Consider the following 20,111-nt stretch of genomic DNA (forward strand, 5'->3'; position numbering starts at 1 on the left):
AAAGGAAGTGTAAAATCTCATTCCCATAATCATCCATTATTGTTATAACATTGTAAGCTAATGAAAACAACAAATCAACACTTCTAATAGCAACCATTCAACACCATGTGGCCTCCAATACTACAAGTTTTGCCACAATCAGCATCCACACTTCATTTTCTTCAATCAAAGATAACAACTCATAAAACATAAATAGCAATAACTTCATGTATAATGAATTCGAGGCAATAAGTAGAATAAATGAGTTCAACGACACTTGCCATCAACTAATTCTATGCCTTAAAGCCTTAATTTAAGGTTTCATAAAAATCTACAAACCCTAGCATAATCCCTAAAGTCATGAGAGGTTCTTCCTTACTTTTTTAAAAGAATTTCTCCAATAAATCCTTTGCCTTTGTCTTCTGTTACACCTTAATCCTACATATATAACATTATACCTCAACATCTACTTCAAATCTTCAAATCACATCAAAACTAGGGTTTCTAATCCTTACCTTAAACCCTTCAACTTGAAGATCCAAAGCTCCTATCTTGTTCTCCTTGAAAAATTATGCAAAACTCCTTTAAAACTTAGAGAAAGAAGGCTTATTTTATGGAAGATTTGAGAGAAAATGGAAGAAATGTTAAAGAAATACTCTCTCCCTTGGCTTGAACGAATTTCATCTCATTTATAGGAAAATATTTCATTTATTTTCCAAAATTATACTATTGGCCCAATTATTTTAATTGTATAACTCATAAATCCTTAATTCTTCATATAAGGGCATTTTGGTCATTTCACAGTAAACATAATTATTACTTAATTAATGCCATTAAATGCAATTAAGCATACTAATACTTGAATTTTTCAATGCTTATCCATAGGCAAAATGACTATTTTGCCCCTAATGCCTTTCTATGGATAATTGATTCATACCATTCCAAATGAATCGACTATTTTGCCCTTAGTTAGATTTTATGCTTTTTAACATAAAATTAACATCTAAAGGACTATTTTGAGTTAGGAACATACATTTGACATCTTCGATATTAGCCAAGATAGGGATGACCTCATTCTAAGCCTACATTGTAAAAAAACAGTCCATATCATAATTAAAACACATATAATACAAAAAATATAACAAAAAGCCCATAATATTTACCTGCATTGCCTATGGGAAGCCAAACAAATTGTACGTGCTCGGTCTATTCTTCTCGACAGATTGTGACTGCTTTAACGCCATATTTTTTCCTTGCAGGGAGTCCATGGTTAGTGTAAATGATACTCGTTCCCATGGATAAGCATTAAAGAAGTCCATGTTGCTTGCAAACTTCACCCAATCCATATTAACGACTTTTGTTAAGTCAAAAGCCATTAGGATCGAATGCACGAACCATACCAAGCACATTTTAAACCTCTCTGAAGAGGTATACCCACCTTCTTCTAACCTCTCCTATAAATCGTGTCCCGTAATAGACGTTTTCCCCCCAAAAAACCTTTCTAGTGAAGTTTTCGGTTGCCTTACTGTTCTTTATTCTCTCTTGCTCTGTCGCATCTGGTAATTTCCCACATCTTAAGCATGTCATCAAGGCATTTCCATCATCCCAACACATAGCGGCTTTCCATCCACCATGAACCACATTTCTTTTTTTTGCTTTTAACTGAGTTTAGTAACATATAATGCACTCCCTGTCCTCAGAACGCATTTTTCCAATTTTCTCCAATGTTCATAAAATGACATAAACAACTCTTTTTGAATCGGTTTAAATCTTTTTTTTTTTTTTTTTTGTTCCCGTAAAATATCTATTATTCTCATAAAAACTTGTCAACTCAACCTAACTGTCACCCGTACAGGGAAGTACAGTACCTTATCTCTTACAACCTCTAACCTATAGTCTTTATAGTTCACGCTTCGGCAAATCTGCACAATCGATATAAACTAAATATCAACTAAAAAAAGAAACTAAAACAATTAATAGGCTGCCAACATACTTTGTATACAAAGAAAAAGTATTATACAATGAACTTTTCAACTAATCTTTTCAAGTGTATGACAAACAAAAAAGGAGCATCATACAATGTAAATGAACATAAAAACCATACTACACAGCTCATTACTAATCCTGCCATCACAACAATTAACAACTCAAAACACATCTATAACATCACTAAACTAAAACTCAACCAAAGCATCAATTGAAAAGCAAGCATGCAAACTCAGTCTTCCACTAAATAATATTACCTCTAACAAGATTACAAGAGAATGTAGTGGGCTGATGAGCCCAGCATCACATAAACAATTCAGAAAGCTTTTAAGTGATGTTATTCAAATTCCGGTGAAACTCTTTTTAAGCCCTATATTATTAAATAAAATTTACTTACAAATTTACTTTTTAAATGTTTTTCTAATCTTTTTTTTTTTCACCAAACCTAACCAAAGCTTAAACCCTTTGTATAAATGATGGGAAAAGGAGAATAATTATTTTCTTCTGAGTCCAAAATTAAAGAAAGGCTTTTTGTGGTTTCATTGATTCTGTTTGATTTAGAAATTATGGTATAAAGTCGAGTGGTGATGGTGAGCCAACCTAAAAGTAGTGACATTCTTCTAATAATAAGTTGCCTAATCGTATAATGAGATTTAATATTTGTCCTTCAATCATGTAATGTTTTGACATTCAATCAAAATATAACAAAGAAAGTAATTTGCCCATTGTATAATAAAGCAACGAAAAATCTAATAAATCATAGCCAACCCTGCAATTTAACACTTCTAACACAACAATCATAGCCAGCCTTACAAACAATCATGCAACCCCTACAGCCCTAGAGTAGGGCTTGTATGATTGTTTGGTAAAATCATAGCCAACAATCATGCAAGCCCATATTGGCAAGGCTAGCCTCGCATAGCGCACGCAGGGGAGGAGGTAGCCAAATTTGGCGGGCTGGAGGGCTGCCCTGCATATTGGCAAGGCTGGCCATGCATAGAGCACGCAGCGTTGCGTGCTCTATGCATGGCCAGCCTTGCCAATATGCAGGGCAGCCCTCCAGCCCGCCAAATTTGGTTACCTCCTGCCATCTCCAGCCCACAAAACTCCCTATGACCTCCCTTGCCTTCCCCTATCCTCTGGAACCTAAACAAAGCCACTCCACCAATGCCCGCCAACAGCTCGACAAAACGCCACAACCACCATAACAATAAAACCAACTACATCTCCCCCAAATTCGTACAAATCAATCCATTTTCTCATCCAATTAAAAAAAAAAAAAAACAAGTAAAAAACATATCATTTCTTCACTGGCGTCCTCCTCTTCAGAACCATTTTCCGATTCTTCTCTCTATCTTGTGCCGCCATCGTCTCCTCTGTTTGTGGACCACCTTCACTCATTGGATGATCCACCAGAGCGTCATCTTCGACAGCCTTTGAATTGCTGGCACCGCCGGAGTCTAGGATTCAAAGTGTAGGTTTTCTTCTTCTTTGTGAATGTCAGTCATGGTTTTGTGTAAGGAAGGTTTAGGATTGAAAATTTGCCAAAATTTAGGCACTGTAGTCACCGAAAATCACAGAGAAATGAATAGCGTTCATTGGTCTTTTTTTGGATATATGACTCGATTAAGCGATTTTGAAGGGTGGAGACTCATTTTCAAATTTCAAATTTTAACAACTTTCGTTAATTATGATTTTATCCATATATATTTAAATCTTTTTAGTTTAACCCATTTTACATGTTTAATGAATCCTAAATTTGCCATGTCAGCTTTTAAATTAAAAAAATTAAAAAAAAAATTTCAGGGTCATTTTATTAAACGCAAACTTGGGATGTCCCGGAGTAAAATTTCTTCCTGTTATCTTTAGTTGACTTGAAAACGTCCACGGGACACCAGTAACGACCAGAAAGGAGGAGTCCATGGCCGCGAGAATGTCGAAGAACAAACAGGGCGGTTTCAACCAGCTGAAGTGGTTCCTCCACTCACCGACAACTCGGTCGCTTAAAACCTTAGCCTACGAAGAGGTCCGATCTTCAACAGACAAACACTACACTTCCACAGCTTTCATTCTCCATGGCCTCCTTGGATCGGGTCGTAACTGGCGCTCCTTCTCTCGTAACCTCGCCGCCACTCTCTCCACCACTTCTCCTTCATCCGGTACTACATTTACACAAACTTACAGTCGCTTTTTAATTATTAATCATCTTTTAGGAAGTTTCTAGATATATAACATCAAATTTTGTGATATAATTACGCAATTTACGCTAGAGTTGTAACATGATATGATAGTGAAGTTAATTATGATATGTGTCAATTACGTTAATTCTCCTCCATCCGGTACCACATTTACACAAACTTCCAATTACTTTTTAATTATTAATTATTTGTAGGAAGTCTGTTAGTTATGATATGTGAAGAATATGAAAAATTTTAGGAAGTAGAGAAACTTTCTGACGGTTAATGTTGATTAATTTTTAGTTTTAGGAAGTTTCTAGTTGTATAATATCAAATTTTGTGATGTAATTGTGAAAGACTTGTAACATGATAAATTGTATTATATAACATTGCTCTTATTGTTGATAATTATTTGTTGTTTGTGTGAGTAGAGTGGAGAATGGTGCTGGTGGACTTGAGGAACCACGGGCAGTCAGTGGACATAGAGGGACTGGCTCCGCCGCATAACATGGCTAATGCTGCTAATGATTTGGCTAATTTGGTCAAAGCGAAAGGTTGGGTTTGGCCTGATGTTGTAATTGGCCATTCCTTAGGTGGTAAGGTCGCCTTGCACTTCACCCAGAGTTGTGCTCGTGGTGAATATGGTCAATCCGCTGCATTGCCCAAACAGGTTTATATTTTGCCCAAACAAAAGCTTGTTTTTGACAATGCTTGTGATTGCTAGACATTAATTGTATTATTGTGCATTCTAATCGTACCTAAATAAATCATTGGTAGTGGTTAGTGTTAAGATTTATGGAGGAGTTCCAATATGAATGTCAAAGAATTTCATCTATAAAATTTCAATGTATTACAGTTCCTTGATACTTCCACTGTGGTTGTTGGCCTATGCTGATTAGGTCTCGTTGGTGTTAATAGACAGATATCTGTTGTCAAATGTCTAACAACCTCTTCTTAGTATAGCTACAGGAGTTTGCAGTTGTGAAAGGTGGATGGACAAGGAAATGACTTTTTGTTTTCCATTGCAATATGAATCTTAGTTTCAAGTGTATGTCTTGAAATGCAGTCATTGTGATAAATTGTTGAAGGAGATAAAAAAAAAGGAAGATACATTCTACTTACAATTGGACATAAATTGATTTGGCTTTTTATTGGTTCTTAAAGAAAACCTATATCATGAGAACTGTGACAATTTCTGTAGTTTGTTTTGCATTCAATCAGTCGCATTCTATTTGAATGAAGTAATGTCACAAATGTGTGTTACAACTTGTTGGTTTCCCATGTCAAAACATCTTACTCTGTCACCTTCTCAGCCCTACTCTCTCTCTCTCTCTCTCTCCATGCATATTTTCTGTGCATGATTTTTTTTTTTTTTCTTTTAGCAAATCTGGCATTCTGAAAGAGTGAAGAAGATAGAATGTAATGCAATCCTACACATCCCAAATGAAAACCTAAATTTCTCATCCCAAGGGATGTATTTGCAAATGTATCATCATTCATTAACTTAATATGAGTGTCAAGAAAATAATTTATGTGTGCTTTCTTGATTTCAGGTGGGGATGTTGCAACCTCCTTATGAGGTGTGGTTGGTTTAGTGATAAAATAATAGTTTGCCAGATTATACACATCCATTAATTCATTATACATATATATAAAACTTATATGTGACCTCTACTCTTGTGGCCGGATGGTAAGCCCTTTAATCACTAGAGTTAGTTATATCCAAGAGTCTTGTGTTCAAGTCGCAGGAGAGACATCTACCACATTTGTGCAATTACGTTGGTCTATTAGGCTTGTAGGGTGTTCTGTGGCCCTAAGAATTAGGTGGGCTCAACTGGCGATTGTGCCTGGATACCTCAGTTATTTAAAAAAAAAAAAAAAAAAAAAAAAAAAAAAAAAAACTTATTCATGCTATTAGGGCATGTTTCAGTTCAATGTTTATGCAAGAATAGATACAAAACTTGCTGCTTGGGTAGGGATTAATTTTATCAAAAAAACTTCCAATTCATCTATTGAAAGTTGATGTGTCATACTCATTCTGTGCGCGACACACTGAAACATAAACATGGCCACCCACACCTAATGCACTAATAATTGAGTTTGATTTAAGTCTTTGTTGCATTTGACTATTACCGTCAGACATCACATTCCAAATAGAAATGAAATCTTAGATATGGATGAACGTTGCACGACTCAGAAAAATATAGAGTGAACTTGTCACATGGGCTTTGATATTCTTTTGTGGTTTCAAATGTCAAGAGGGTCATCCATTACTGATAGCGTGTTGAAAAACTTAAAAGTTTCCTTGTTTGGTGATTTGACCACTATAGTTTATTAGAACATGAGAAGAGTTCTGAGCATTTTCATTTTCTTTTCTGATGCAGAGCAGCTGTGGGTATTGGATTCTGTTCCTGGAGAAGTGAAGTCTGAAAACAGTGATGGTGAAGTAGAGAAAGTTCTGCAGACCTTGCAAAGTTTACCTTCACAAGTCCCATCTCGAAAGTAAAGATTTTATCAGTTTAGTGACATGTTATTCTTTGCTTAGTGGATTTACTGTGTGTTAGTGAGCCTGTAATTTCCTTGGTAGAGTGATCCATATGCAGGTGGAGTTGTGATATGGCATAATGTTCACATTAACTACATAATCTTCTTTTTCACAAAGCATTTTCCTTGGGTAAGAAGGGATGGATGCTCATTCTGCTCTAGTGCCTTAAAACTTTGATTTATGTCAGTGCAAAAGTGTTATTTCAAAAATTTAGGTAGTAGGGTATGCTATTTCTACTGCCATTTTAATTTCACCCTTCAATATTCTTTGGGTTTCATTGGCGCTATTCAGGGCCTGTTGGATGCCAGAGACCCTTTAAGGTTTTGGAAGAAACCCTATCCTTGTCAAAAAAATATAGTATTTTTTTTTTTTTTCACATTTTCCAGAATAATCTGTCAATATACAAGGTCATTTAATTGATGTTATCATTACTGTTAAATCTTTAAGTATACCTTGTTAACTTTGAAGAATCCTTCTCAAAAAGCAAAGACATAAAACACAATAAAATACAATCAAGTTTCAACTTCTACATGTATCATCATGTGATTTTACTGTATTTTGGTTGTAGAAATGCTGAAGGACCATTGATCCCAAAAATTTTAGCTGACTGGAAGTATCCATCAACAGTATTTAAATTTTGTCATCTGTTATTTATGTAGATGATGAAATGTGGATACGATATGCAGTTCTTGCTTTAAATATACAAAACAGCTTGATACCCTCAAACAGAGTAGTTATTATAGCTATATGATAAGAGATGTCATAGTATGTTTATGTATGACAAGAGCACACATGCATGGAAACATTGTCACCTATTTTTTTCATTTGAGCAATTGCATGGAGCTCTTTTTTTTTTTTTTTTTTTTAATTAAATTTTCATGTTGATTAAAACAAAACATTGTCAATGTCTCACCTGGATAAATTTTTTTCAACATTGATTGATTTGATATTGGATAGCTTGAATTCATATGTGCATAGTAGATTAACTCTTAGCGTTATGCCTTCCAGTTTTTTTTTTTTTCTTTTTTCTTTTTTCTCTTTGTATTTTTCTTATTGTTGCTACTTTCTTTGTTGCTCCAGGTGGCTCGTGAACCACATGATTAATCTTGGGTTCTCCAAATCATTGTCAGAGTGGATCGGAAGCAACCTCAAGAAATCTGGAGAGCATGAGACATGGGCCTTTAATCTTGAAGGTGCTGTCCAGATGTTTAATTCTTACAGGTAAAAATCTCTAATTTTTTTTTTTTTTTTTCAATATCAGTTTGAACCACTTGCTTTTCACTCCAGACATGCACACTCACCTGATAGAAAAGGGAATGTGATTTGATGAGCATGCAGGAACTTGAAAGATGTCTGGCATCAAAATATTTTAAAAAAATAAATAAAGGAATTGGATTATTTTCATTATGATTTCACTGAAACGTGACTCGTTGAATATGATCTTCTTTAGGGAGACTTCCTATTGGCCTCTGTTGGAGCACCCTCCACTAGGGATGGAGATAGATATTGTACGAGCAGAGAAGAGTGACAGATGGCAGCCAGATACTATTCAGCGGCTTGAAGGCCTTGCAAGTAGAGTAAGAGATGGAACGGAGGGTAAAGTTTCCATGCATGTTCTTCCCAATTCAGGCCATTGGGTTCATGTGGACAATCCGAAAGGACTTCTTGAGATTCTGGCTCCCAATTTAGTCTCTATTTAACCATATTTTAGTTTAACCATCAGCAAATATATAGATAGCATTTTCCCATGTTGATTTAATATCCTATCTTTATTTCATCATAAATTCTTGTTCACCCTGCGTCAGGACTAGGTACTGAATTTGTTGAATGATCTGGTGAGTTGCCTTTTTTTTAACATCAAATATCTGTTCACTTTCTGGGTTGATTTACTATTTGTTTGTTTAGTTTATGGCTTTCTTTAGTCTTAAAATCCTTGAATGGGTAAATATCGTTAGTAAAAAGGGGTCTTCTTCAATATAGTTTCTTAAAATCCAGGTCAGAAGCAGTGGCAGACCTACATCATGAGAAGGGGCACATGCCGCCGCCGCCCCCCCCCCCCCCCCCCCCCCCCCCCCCCCGGGCGGGAAATTTGAAAACTCAAAGATTCCTTTATTTCTTAGAAGAGCTTGAATGGATCTATCCATAACCATAATTCATTTTCACTTTCGTTTCGTTCTATTATTATTTTAAATTTTACTCTACACTTGGATAATTATTGATACATCAAAATTGGGTTTAAATGATAAAAACTTATTTAGAAATATACTGTAACAGGCTAATCAATACATGATTTTAAATTTATTTTGAGCCAAGGTTTTCAATATAGAACTTTGACCTAATTTTCTTAGAAAAATGGAGAAATCATCTCAAACAGGCAATAAAGATAGTGAAATATAATGTATCCACAATTTTTGGCAAGTATTATATTCCAATGGGGTTTTTGTATCTTTATAAGGGTAAGTGATAATCTAAGGAGGGTATTCAATCATTTGAAAATTTCTGGGTGCTGAGGTTGGGTGGTGACAGATTTCATGGTTATTAGGTTAATAATAATTAGAATCCGTTCGATAGGTAGGACAGTTTGGCCGAGTGGTCTAAGGCGCCAGATTTAGGCTCTGGTCCGGAAGGGCGTGGGTTCAAATCCCACAGCTGTCAGACCGGTTTAATATTTTGAATTTTTTTACTGAATTATTAATTAATGAATAATTAAACAAAATAAATTTAATATATTTTTAAATACTTGTCAAAAATTCAAAATACAATTTTTGAATTTGGATAAAACCACTGCTACTCAGATATCCAGGAATTTTTTGACATCCCTAACTGATAGGTAGATCATAACTTTACTGTGTTCTTCTTGTTTAACTTGAAACAACGTCGTGTTTTAATGTCACTGGAGTTCTTGTCCACCCGTAAACGACCAGAAAGCAAAATAGTCCATTTGCCGCGAAAATGGCAGGGCGGATTCAACCTCCTGACTCGGTTTTCGAACTCTCCAACAACACGGTCGCTTCAAACCCTAGCCTACGAAGAGGTCCGATCTTCAAAATACAAACCCTAAACTTCCACAGCTTTCATTCTCCATGGCCTCCTTGGATACCGTCGTAGCTGGCGCTCCTTCTCTCGTGACCTCGCCGCCACTCTCTCCACCACTTCTCCTTCATTTAGTACTGCATTTACACAAATTTAAAGTCGCTATGTTTAATTATTACTCATCTTTTAGGGATTTTCTAGATATCTAACGTCATTTTGTGATATAATTACGCTAGAGTTGTAAAATGATATAATGGTTATGTTAATTATGATATTTGTCCATTAAGTTAATTCTCCTCCATCCGGTACCACATTTACACAAACTTACAGTTACTTTTTAATCATTAATTATTTGTAGGAAGTCTGTTAGTGATGATATGTGAAGAATATGAAAAATGTTAGGAAATTAGAGAAAATTTCTGACAGTTAATGTTGATAATTTTTTAGTTTTAGGAAGTTTCTAGATATATAATATCAAATTTTGTGATGTAATTGTGAAAGACTTGTAACATGATAAATTGTATTATATAACATTGCTCTTATTGTTGATAATTATTTGTTGTTTGTTTGTTTGTGTGAGTAGAGTGGAGAATGGTGCTGGTGGATTTGAGGAACCACGCGTGGTCAGTGGAGATAGAGGGACTGGCTCTGCCGCATGACATGGCTAATGCTGCTAATGATTTGGCTAATTTGGTTAAAGCGAAAGGTTGGGCTTGGCCTGATGTTGTAATTGGCCATTCCCCGGGTAGTAAGGTAGCCTTGCACTTCGCACAGAGTTGTGCTCGTGGTGAATATGGTCAATCCATTGCATTGCCCAAACAGGTTTATATTTTGCCCAAACAAAAGCTTTTTTTGACAATGCTTGTGATTGCTTAACTTCAATTGTATTGTTGAGCATTCTAGTGATACTTAAATAAATCATTGATAGTGGTTAGTGTTAAGATTTATGGAGGAGTTCAAATATGAATATCCGATAATTGCATATATAAGTTTGCAATATAATACAGTTCCTGGCTACTTCCACCGTGGTAGTTGCTGATTAGGTCTCGGTGGTTTAAATTGACAGTTATCTGTTGTCAAATGTCTAACAACTTCTTCCTAGTATAGCTACAGGAGTTTTCAGTTGTGAAAGTTAGATGGACAAGGAACTGACTTTTTGTTTGTTATTGAAACATGAATCTTAGTATCAAGTGTATGTCTTGAAATGCAGTCATTGTGATAAATTGTTCAAAGAGATAAAAAGAGGAATAACATTCTACTTACAAGAGCAATGTAGAGTTTTCAGAAATAGGGTTGGACACAATTTGATTTGGCTTTTTATTGGCTCTTGAAGAAAACCTATATCATGAGAACTGTTACAGTATTTGTAGTTTGTTTTGCATTCAATCGGTCAAATTACTATTTGAATGAAGAAGTGTCACAAATGTGTGATACAACTTGTTGGTACCCCTGGTCAAGACATCTTACTTTGTCATCTTCTTGATCATATTAAAATAAATTGATATTGCACACATGTACTTTGGATATGCTTTTATGCTCTTATATGTTTGGATTTTTCAAAGTTACCTCATATTTGGAAGAGGTTAGTTTTTTCTTCATTTTTAATGGAAAAAATGAATATTTCTTTAGTCCCAACAAGTGGTAGTTGAGGTTCCCAAATGAAAACTCAAATTTCTCATCCCAAGGGATGTATTTGCAAATATTTCATCATTTATTAACTTAATAAAAGTTTCAAGAAAATAATTTGTGTGTGCTAGCTTGATTTAATTGGGGATGTTGTTGACCTCCTTATGAGGTGTTTAGGTTAGTGATACCTAATATTATTATACTTGTGCCGCATTATGCATGTCTATAAAACATATACATGCTTTTGGGGCATGTTTCAATTCTATGTTCATGCAAGAATAGATACAAAACTTGATGTTTGGGTGGGATAAATTTTATCAAAAAATCTTCCTATGCACCAATTGAAAGTTGATGTGTCATATTCATTCTATGTGCAACACATAGAAACATAAACATGGCTGCCCATACCTAATACAGTAATAATTGAGTTTGAGTTAAGTCTTTGTTGCATTTGACTATTACCATCAGACATCACATTCCAAATAGAAATGAAATCTTAGATATGGATGAAGTTTGCACAACTCAGAAAAATATAGAGTGAACTTTGTCATATGGACTTTGATATTCTTTTGTGATTTCTGATGTCAAGAGGGCCATCCATTACCGATAGCATGTTGAAGAACTTAAAGTTTTTTTGTTTGGTGATTTGACCACTATAATTTATTAGTACATGAGAAGAGTTCTGAGCATTTTCATTTTCTTTTCTGATGCAGAACAGCTGTGGGTGTTGGATACTTTTCCTGGCGAATTGAAGGCTGAAAACAATGATGGTGGAGTAGAGATTCTTCTGCAGTTCTTGCAAAGTTTACCTTCACAAGTCCCATCTCAAAAGTAAAGATTTTATCACTTTAGTGACATGTTGTTCTTTGCATAGTGGATTCACTGTGTGTTAGTGAGCCTGTCATTTCCTTGGTAGAGTGATCCAGATGCAGGTTTTAGATGGAGTTGTGATATGGCATAATGTTTACTGACCTCTGGTAATAATGAGTAATCTCTATATATGTTTTTCATTAAATATAGGCACATTAACTACATAATCTTCTTTTTTACAAAGCATTTTCCTTGGGTACGAAGGGATGGATGCTTATTCTGCTTTAGTTCCTTAAAACTTTGATTTATGTCATTGCAAAAGTGTTATTTCAAAATTTAGGCAGTAGGGAATGGATTTCTTCTGCAATTTTAATTTCACCCTTCAATATTTTGTGGGTTTCATTGGCACTACTGAGGGGCCGTTGGAGGCCAGAGACCCTTCAAGGTTTTGGAAGAAACCCTATCCTTGTCAAAAAAAATAGTATTTATTTTCAAATTTTCCAAAATAATCAGTCAATAAACAACATACAGTTAAAACATTAAAGTATACCTTGTTAACTTTGACTTTGAGTAATCCTTCTCAAAAGAAAAACGTAAAAGAAAACAAAATAAAATAAAATGCAATCTAGTTTCAACTTCTAAACTTATCATCATCATTTGATTTTACTATAATTTGGTTGTAGAAATGCTGAATGACCATTAATCCCAAAAAAATTTAGCTGATTGGAAGTATCCATCAATGGTATTTAAATTTTATTATCTGTTATTTATTTACATGATGAAATGTGGATAAAATTATGCAGTTCTTGCTTTAAATTTGCTAAGCATCTTGATACCCTCAAACAGAGTAGTTAAATAACTATATGATAAGAGATGTCATAGTATGTTAATGTATGACAAGAGCACCCTTGCATGGAAACATTGTCACCTGTATTTTTCAGTTGAGCAATTGCGTGGAGCTCTACTTTTTATTTTTTTCTTTTTAAATGTTGGTTAAAAATAAACATGTCAATGTTTCACCTGGATCAGTTTTTCTCAATGTTGATTGATTTGATATTGGATAGCTTAAATTCATATGTGCATGGTAGATTAACTCTTAGCGTTATGCCTTTCCCTTTTTTTTTTGCCCTCTTTGTACTGTTCTTATTGTTGCTACTTTGTTTCTTGCTCCAGGTGGCTTGTGAACCACATGATTGAGCTTTGGATTCCCCAAAACCAGTGTCAGAGTGGATCGGAAGCAACCTCAAGGAACCTGGAGAGCATGAAACATGGGCCTTTAATCTTGAAGGTGCTGCAGATTTTTAATTCTTACCGTTAAAAATCTCTTAAAAGTTTTTCAAACTATCAGTTTGAACCACTTGCTTTTTGCTGCCAGAAAGAAAAGGGAATTTGAAGATGTCTGGGTATCAAAATAATTTTATAAAGTCATTAAACAAAGGAATTTGATTCCTTTTATTATGATCTTCTTTAGGGAGAATTCTTATTGGCCTCTGTTGGAGCACCTTCCGGCTTCCACAAGGGATGGAGATAGATATTGTATGAGCGGAGAAGAGTGACATATGGGAGCCAGATGTGATTCAGCGGCTTGAAGGCCTTGCAAGTAAAGTGAGAGATGGACGGGAGGATAAAGTTTCCGTACATTTTCTACCCAATTCAGGTCATTGGGTTCATGTGGACAATCCTAAAGGACTTCTTTAGATTATGGCTCCTAAGTTAGCCTCTATTTAACCATATTTTAGTTTAGACATCAGCAAATATATAGATAGCATTTTCGCCATGTTGATTTAGGGCCTTTTTGGTACACAATTTTTCACTACTTTATTTCCTATTCTATCCAAAATACACATTTATTCTCTTATTCTTAAAATATTATTCAATTCTTTTTAAATCCCTTAGGTTTGTTAATTTAATTAAACACCAAAAAAAAAAAATTTAGAAATAGACAAAAACACCCCAGTTACGCACATTTATCAGATTCCAACCACCATCGTCGGAAGTTGGTCGGAATCTGATATAATGGCGTACTATTGGCTGGATCTGATCGGTAGTGCGTCGATCTAGCTTTTTTCGGCTAGATCCACAGTGGATCTGGTCGTAGCCAGTCGTCAACGACGACCAAGATATGCGGCCAGATCTAACCATAGATCTGGTCTTTTCTGATTAGATCCATGGTGGATTTGGCCGGAAAAGGCCATATCGGCACATGATTGGTTAGATCTAGTCAGTCGTACGCCGATACAGCGACTTCGGCCACCCTCCAGCGACGGTGGCCGGTTGTAGGTATTTAATGGGTGAGTGTGGGCGTTTTTGTTAATTTTCAATATTTTATTATAGGGGTGTTTAGTAAATAAACAAACCTAAGGGGTATTTTGTTAATATTCAAATCTTATATCGTAATAACCACCCAATTTTACTTTTTTCAAAATATTATTCTAAAAAGTATCAGAATAATGAACCAAGTGCACCATAGGTTTGTTAATTTGACTAAACACCCTCAACCAGTCGGTTGTGCATCATTCTGCCACTTTCTAATGGTGGTGGCCAACTATTGGCATTTAATGGGTGGGTGGGGATATTTTTATTAATTTTAAAACTTTTATTGTAGAGGGTGTTTAACTAAATTAACAAATGTAGAGGATTAAAATTTAGTTTTACCAAACACATTTTTAAATTCAAATCTTATCTTATACTAAAAATTCAATTTAACTTTTTAAAAAATACTATTCAAAATAATAAAACAAACACACCTTTCAAATCCAAGGTTAGAAGCAGTGGCGGACTAACATACATGAGATTGGGGCATATGCCCACCTGAAATTTGAAAACTCATGAAGAAACCGTTTAATTTCTTAATTAATTACATTGTGTACACTTGATTCCCTTAATATCTTTTATTTTTCTATCTTATTTTATCAAATTATTATCATAATTCAAACAAAATCAGGTTAAAGAGCTTTAATGAACCTATCCATAATCAAAATTTAGTTTTCATTTTCATTTCTTTACTATTATTATTTTATTTTTTTTACTTAGAATTAATTATTGAGAACTTAGAATTAATTATTGAGACGTCAAAAATCACTAGAAAAAAAAATAAGATTTGTGCTTTTAGTATCATTATTTTAAATATGATGTTAATATGTTAGAAAGTATGTCACTTTACAATGTTATCATTCAACTACCTTAGACTAATCAGGTTTCATCTCTCGATTTCAACTCAACCCATGATATCATTAAACTCTCGGATCCATAAGAATTGAAAGTATTACACACAATAATAAAACTTAGAATTAATGCTCAATTAAAAATCAACAATAATAACGTCAACACATATTCATAAATTGTGGCTACATCTTTAGCCCTAGAAAAGTTCATAATTGCAGTAATAAAAACAACCATTGTATTAACAAACATGAGTTCAAGAAAGAAAAATAGAAAAAACTTCTCTAATTGGCGAACGAGAACGGCAAGAATTCCGATCTCCAAAATAGTAGCCACTCTTTCTCCTTCTCTAATCTCGTTAAAAACTTATTAAAGACCCTTATTTATAGTGGTAGGGTTTGGAGGTTAATTGGGAAAGAATTAAGTGCCTTAAACCATTCAGATTCGGACTAGGAGAATACAATAATCCAAACATGCCCGTGATCCATCGCTGCGGTGATCAGAAATGGTCGCTGCGATGATCATTCTCTCTATGCCACGAGTCTGGAATGTTCAGAATTTGGCAAAGTCATCAACATAAATTTTGTGTCTCTCTGAATAAACTTTCCAACACCACAAGAATTATCGAATTCCAATTTTTACAGCTCAAGTTATGATCAAAACATCGAAGCATGCTCATCTTGAAGGATTTTCAGGTTTTACGTCGTATCTTCAACGCGTCACAACTTTCTTGTTTCAACTTCGATTCTTGCACAGTTTGTTCCTCCTCGTCACGAATTTCATCAACATCATTCTTTTTTCTTCAAATATCGGTTTTTAACCTGAAAATACTCAAAATACACCCATGATCCCATAAAAGGTATTTATGAAATAATTAACTCAAATTTCACAAATTAAATACATTTTTCCACAAATAATCCAATTGAATCACTAACAAAATATATATTTTTAAGCTCTTATCACAACCCTCAACCAGCTTCTTGCTAGTCCCTAGCAAACTAAGCGATAAAACAAGTCTCTAAGCTTGAAAATAAAACAAATAATTAAAACATTAAAACCTATATCTAAACTATCCTAAATCACTTTCGTAGATTGACACGATTGCATTTAGCGTATGCAACAAACCTTTAAACCCCTAGGCGGCCCTAGTTGGACGAGTTATAGTCTCGTGAGGGTTTCCAACGATGATACCTATAAACATCCACACTAAACTTAACCTAAACTCCAAAAATAAAAATAGACATAAAAAGAACAAAAACTAACAAATTTTTTTGGATCAATTCATAAAGTTGGCTCAAAAATCGCATATACACACAACAAATAGAATTATTAAAAATCGCCTAAACTCACAGACGGTGCAAACGTCAATTCCATTTTTGTTATCAAGCCTAAAACATCCATACAACCACAAACCATTAGTTTACAAACCCGGATGGTTTTATGTATAACATTCATGAACAAAATTTTGATCTCAGTATTCGGGTTATGACTTATAGGTGAATCATGAAATCAAACTCCATAGGCTCACCTTTCAAACCACTCTCCACTAATATAGATGTTCACACTACCTTGGATCAATAGGTCTTTGTAAAGGTTGTATGTTAGGTCAGGGTATTGGTTCATGAAAGAACGGAAAGGGAATTCAACAAAATCAAATTAAAAGACTTAATCTTAATTCGTTCTTATTACTATTACACAAAAACACTTCCCTTTTTCACTTAGTAACTTCCCAACCTTTATCGAGCTCTTTCTTTTCGACAGTAATATAAACCCATTTGCATAATTTCAAATCTTCACAATGCTTTTCAATGCCCACTTTTCTTTTCTTTCTCTCTCTTTTTTTTCATCATTTTTTTTCTCTTTTTTTTTCAGATTTTTTTTTTTTTTTTTTTTAAAACTTCAATAATAAGAAGAAAGTAGAAAACATACACACAACCCCACTGATCTTACAAGCACTCCACAACCCCCAACCAATTTCTTCGCATAAACCTGGGTTGTGGCAAAACTACACTTCCTCACCAATACTCACACTAAGCTTGAATAACAATTAAGTCTCTTAAAGATAAAATGGGTAGAATTGTGTTTTAGCCTCATAATCAGGGTAGGGTAAAAATTAAGTTCAAAGAAAGAAAAGCAAGGCTAAATTGTGTTTAAAAGGCTCAAAGGGTTAACTAGCGATGATAATAAAAAGGGTCGGCTTGAAAGGCTCAATCGGTCCAAAAACAGCCTAAATAATTTATTAAGTGATGTGAATTCTAGGATTTTGCCTCGAGTGGTTGTCAAATGAGTTCTAGAGTTTGTTGAGATCGCAAAAATGTCCATGGAAAATTCACACATAAAACATCTCTAAGTAGGTAAACTTAACCACTTTCAATCCACAAACCGCTAGGGTCTCAAACTAAATGTCATTAACATTTACAATCATTCGTAATTAAAGGCAAAAATTAATGTTCTCTGCTTGTTAAATGTTATTGCAATCACATTCCTATTATAGACATATAAATTAATCCAAGAGAAAAACTCACAAAATAAAACAAAAAATTCTGCTCCCTAAATCCATATCCATAAAGAAAAAATTCTACTCAAATTAAATTCCTACCCCCAACCTTAAAATCAACATTGTCCTCAATGTTAAGAATAGGAAAAAGGAAAGAAAACGTTACCACATTCCTCAACGTTATAAAGCAATCCAATTCGTGGTGTCATATGCGCCAAATTTGTTCTATAAAAATCACAACTAAAAGGACCTTGTCGACCATCATTGTTATACAGAAAAAAATAAACGAATATAGAGAGCATCAATAAACCAGAAATAAAACTAAAATAGATGTTTAAACAGTTCACAAGGACTTAATGAACAAACATCAACAAAATGCAAGTATAGAAAAAGAAATAAATTGCACTGAAAATATCAAACAAAACATAAATCTCCAAGTCTATAGTAGTGTCACACTCCCTACTCCTCCATACCCTCCTCAGAATCATCATTAGAAGTATCGCCATCCTCCTCATCTGATGGGTACACAAAATCAGTCCATTCACACCCTAGCGCTGCTATTCCAGCGAGCAAATTGTAATCTTTGCATCTCATATTGCACCCTCATTTGCCCACTCATCCAAGTCATCCAGGCTTCTTGACGATTCTGTTGCTTTCTCAACTTATCTATATCTTCATTCATCTTCGTCAATTGATCTTTCTTGGATGGCTTCTTCGATGAAGAGGCTTTGATCTTGGATACTTCCTTTTTGCCCCTACTGGTGAGATTTTGCAGAAATTGCTTTGTAAGACATACTCCTTGAGGGATTAATACTTCTTCATAATTCAAAGGCACTTGAGCTTGCTTACATAATTCAGTGATTAATTGAGGGAAGTAAAAACCTGTCATGTTATGCTTTGCCGAATGGAGAATCTCATAAAAAATAATCTCACCCACATTCATCCTCATCTTGTGGTGGATAGCATACATCAAAATTACCCTAGCTTTGCTAACTATGCTCATGTGCTTTGAGGGCATCAATCTAGAGCAAATAAAATATAACCAAATTCGCGAAATTGAGTCCAAAAACTAACTTTCAAAATGGATGTGTTCCCCAGCCGTAATAAACCATGTAGCTTTCCCTTCCGTTAGAAAATTAATCACTGCGTCATAATTAACTTCCTACTTGTATGTTGCATAAACATCCTCATCTATCTCAACTTGCGGCAGCCCATAAAACTCATTAGCGGCTGCAATAAATACCACTTCCTTGCCTCTTACCATTGTCCTTCCATCAACGCTATTAGGAACGCTGGCATAAAACTCTTTTACTACAGAGGCAACAGCAGGAGCCTGAGGTTCTTTGCAAAATGTCTGCCAACCCAAAGCTTGAATTACATCATTGATCCCCCTAACATTCTCTATAAACACCAACCCTCTTTCTTCAATAAATCCACCAGGTTTCTTTGCAAAATTTTCATATCTCTCCTTGGCAGCCTGACTAACAAACCGGACATCACTGGAGGCCTTTCGTTTTCCTTTTTCTCTCTTATCTCCTCCTGGCTTTCTCTTGGGTGCCATTATAACAATTTTCTACTCAACCAATACAATCAATTGAATCGCAATTTCAACACCCATGTCAATCACCACAAACTCCCGAATCCAATTACAATTTCTCCACTCAATCAATGCAATCAATTAACATCTACAACACACAATTTCAATCACATAGCTTTTCAAGCATAAACAATGACCCCACGAAAATGCTAAACAAGTGCTCCCAATCTTCAACAACCAATTACACAATGCAAAATAGGTGAGAGATACTTACTTGAACCTGATTCTATGCAAATCTGCCTTGAATTTTTGTGGATTGGCTCAATTTCGAAAACCCCCAATCTTTGAAACCCTAACTTTGATTTTGTGAGAATCCCAAATTGCTTCCTTAATCTGTGAAATGTGAGTTGAAATTGAGTTTGTTAGTGAGCAATTTAGGAAAAATTGAAGATGGGATGAAGGGATGATGGATGGAATGGTGTTTAGATATGTGTAAGGAGAAGAAAATATAATGGGTGTTTGAGAGGAGAAAGTAAGGTCTGTAGGGAATTCGCACAATTAAAAGCGAATTCACGTTTTAAATGTGCGCTCGCTATGGCGACAGGTTCTGTCGTAGCGGCGAGCGTGCTGCTCGTCATATGCGTTCGCGAGTGTAACGCTCGCTGCAGCGATAATAAATTGTCGTCACAGCGAGTGTTGTTCTTAGCCTGTATGTTGAATTATGACGCTCAGTGCAGTGATGGATATTTTAGCCGTGGC

The 20,111-nt window shown here is 34.9% G+C and overlaps 1 protein-coding gene, 1 non-coding gene and 1 pseudogene across 2 annotated transcripts; all 3 read left to right on the top strand.

Moving 5' to 3' along the window:
- The first annotated feature begins 3,802 nt into the window (after positions 1-3,802).
- On the top strand, positions 3,803-8,570 carry LOC116116413 (protein ABHD11-like). The gene is made up of 5 exons (XM_031402481.1): positions 3,803-4,124; positions 4,574-4,812; positions 6,532-6,644; positions 7,768-7,908; positions 8,138-8,570. The coding sequence occupies exons 1-5, from the start codon at positions 3,887-3,889 to the stop codon at positions 8,385-8,387; spliced, it is 981 nt and encodes a 326-aa protein (XP_031258341.1). The 5' UTR covers positions 3,803-3,886; the 3' UTR covers positions 8,388-8,570.
- Positions 8,571-9,262: 692 nt separating this feature from the next.
- On the top strand, positions 9,263-9,342 carry TRNAL-UAG. The gene has a single exon. It is a non-coding gene; the product is annotated as a tRNA-Leu (tRNA).
- Positions 9,343-9,548: 206 nt separating this feature from the next.
- On the top strand, positions 9,549-13,461 carry LOC116116403 (annotated as a pseudogene).
- Positions 13,462-20,111: the final 6,650 nt, after the last annotated feature.

Source organism: Pistacia vera, unplaced genomic scaffold (assembly GCF_008641045.1).
Source record: "Pistacia vera cultivar Batoury unplaced genomic scaffold, PisVer_v2 Contig771, whole genome shotgun sequence".
In the NCBI taxonomy this organism is placed as follows: domain Eukaryota; kingdom Viridiplantae; phylum Streptophyta; class Magnoliopsida; order Sapindales; family Anacardiaceae; genus Pistacia; species Pistacia vera.

Bases quoted from the DNA above. Each gene is read 5' to 3' on its own strand.
- LOC116116413 (XM_031402481.1), top strand. From the start codon at position 3,887: ATGGCCGCGAGAATGTCGAAGAACAAACAGGGCGGTTTCAACCAGCTG. The intron at 4,813-6,531 runs GTTTATATTTTG...GATGCAGAGCAG, and splicing joins CCGCTGCATTGCCCAAACAG to CTGTGGGTATTGGATTCTGT. The intron at 7,909-8,137 runs GTAAAAATCTCT...GATCTTCTTTAG, and splicing joins CAGATGTTTAATTCTTACAG to GGAGACTTCCTATTGGCCTC.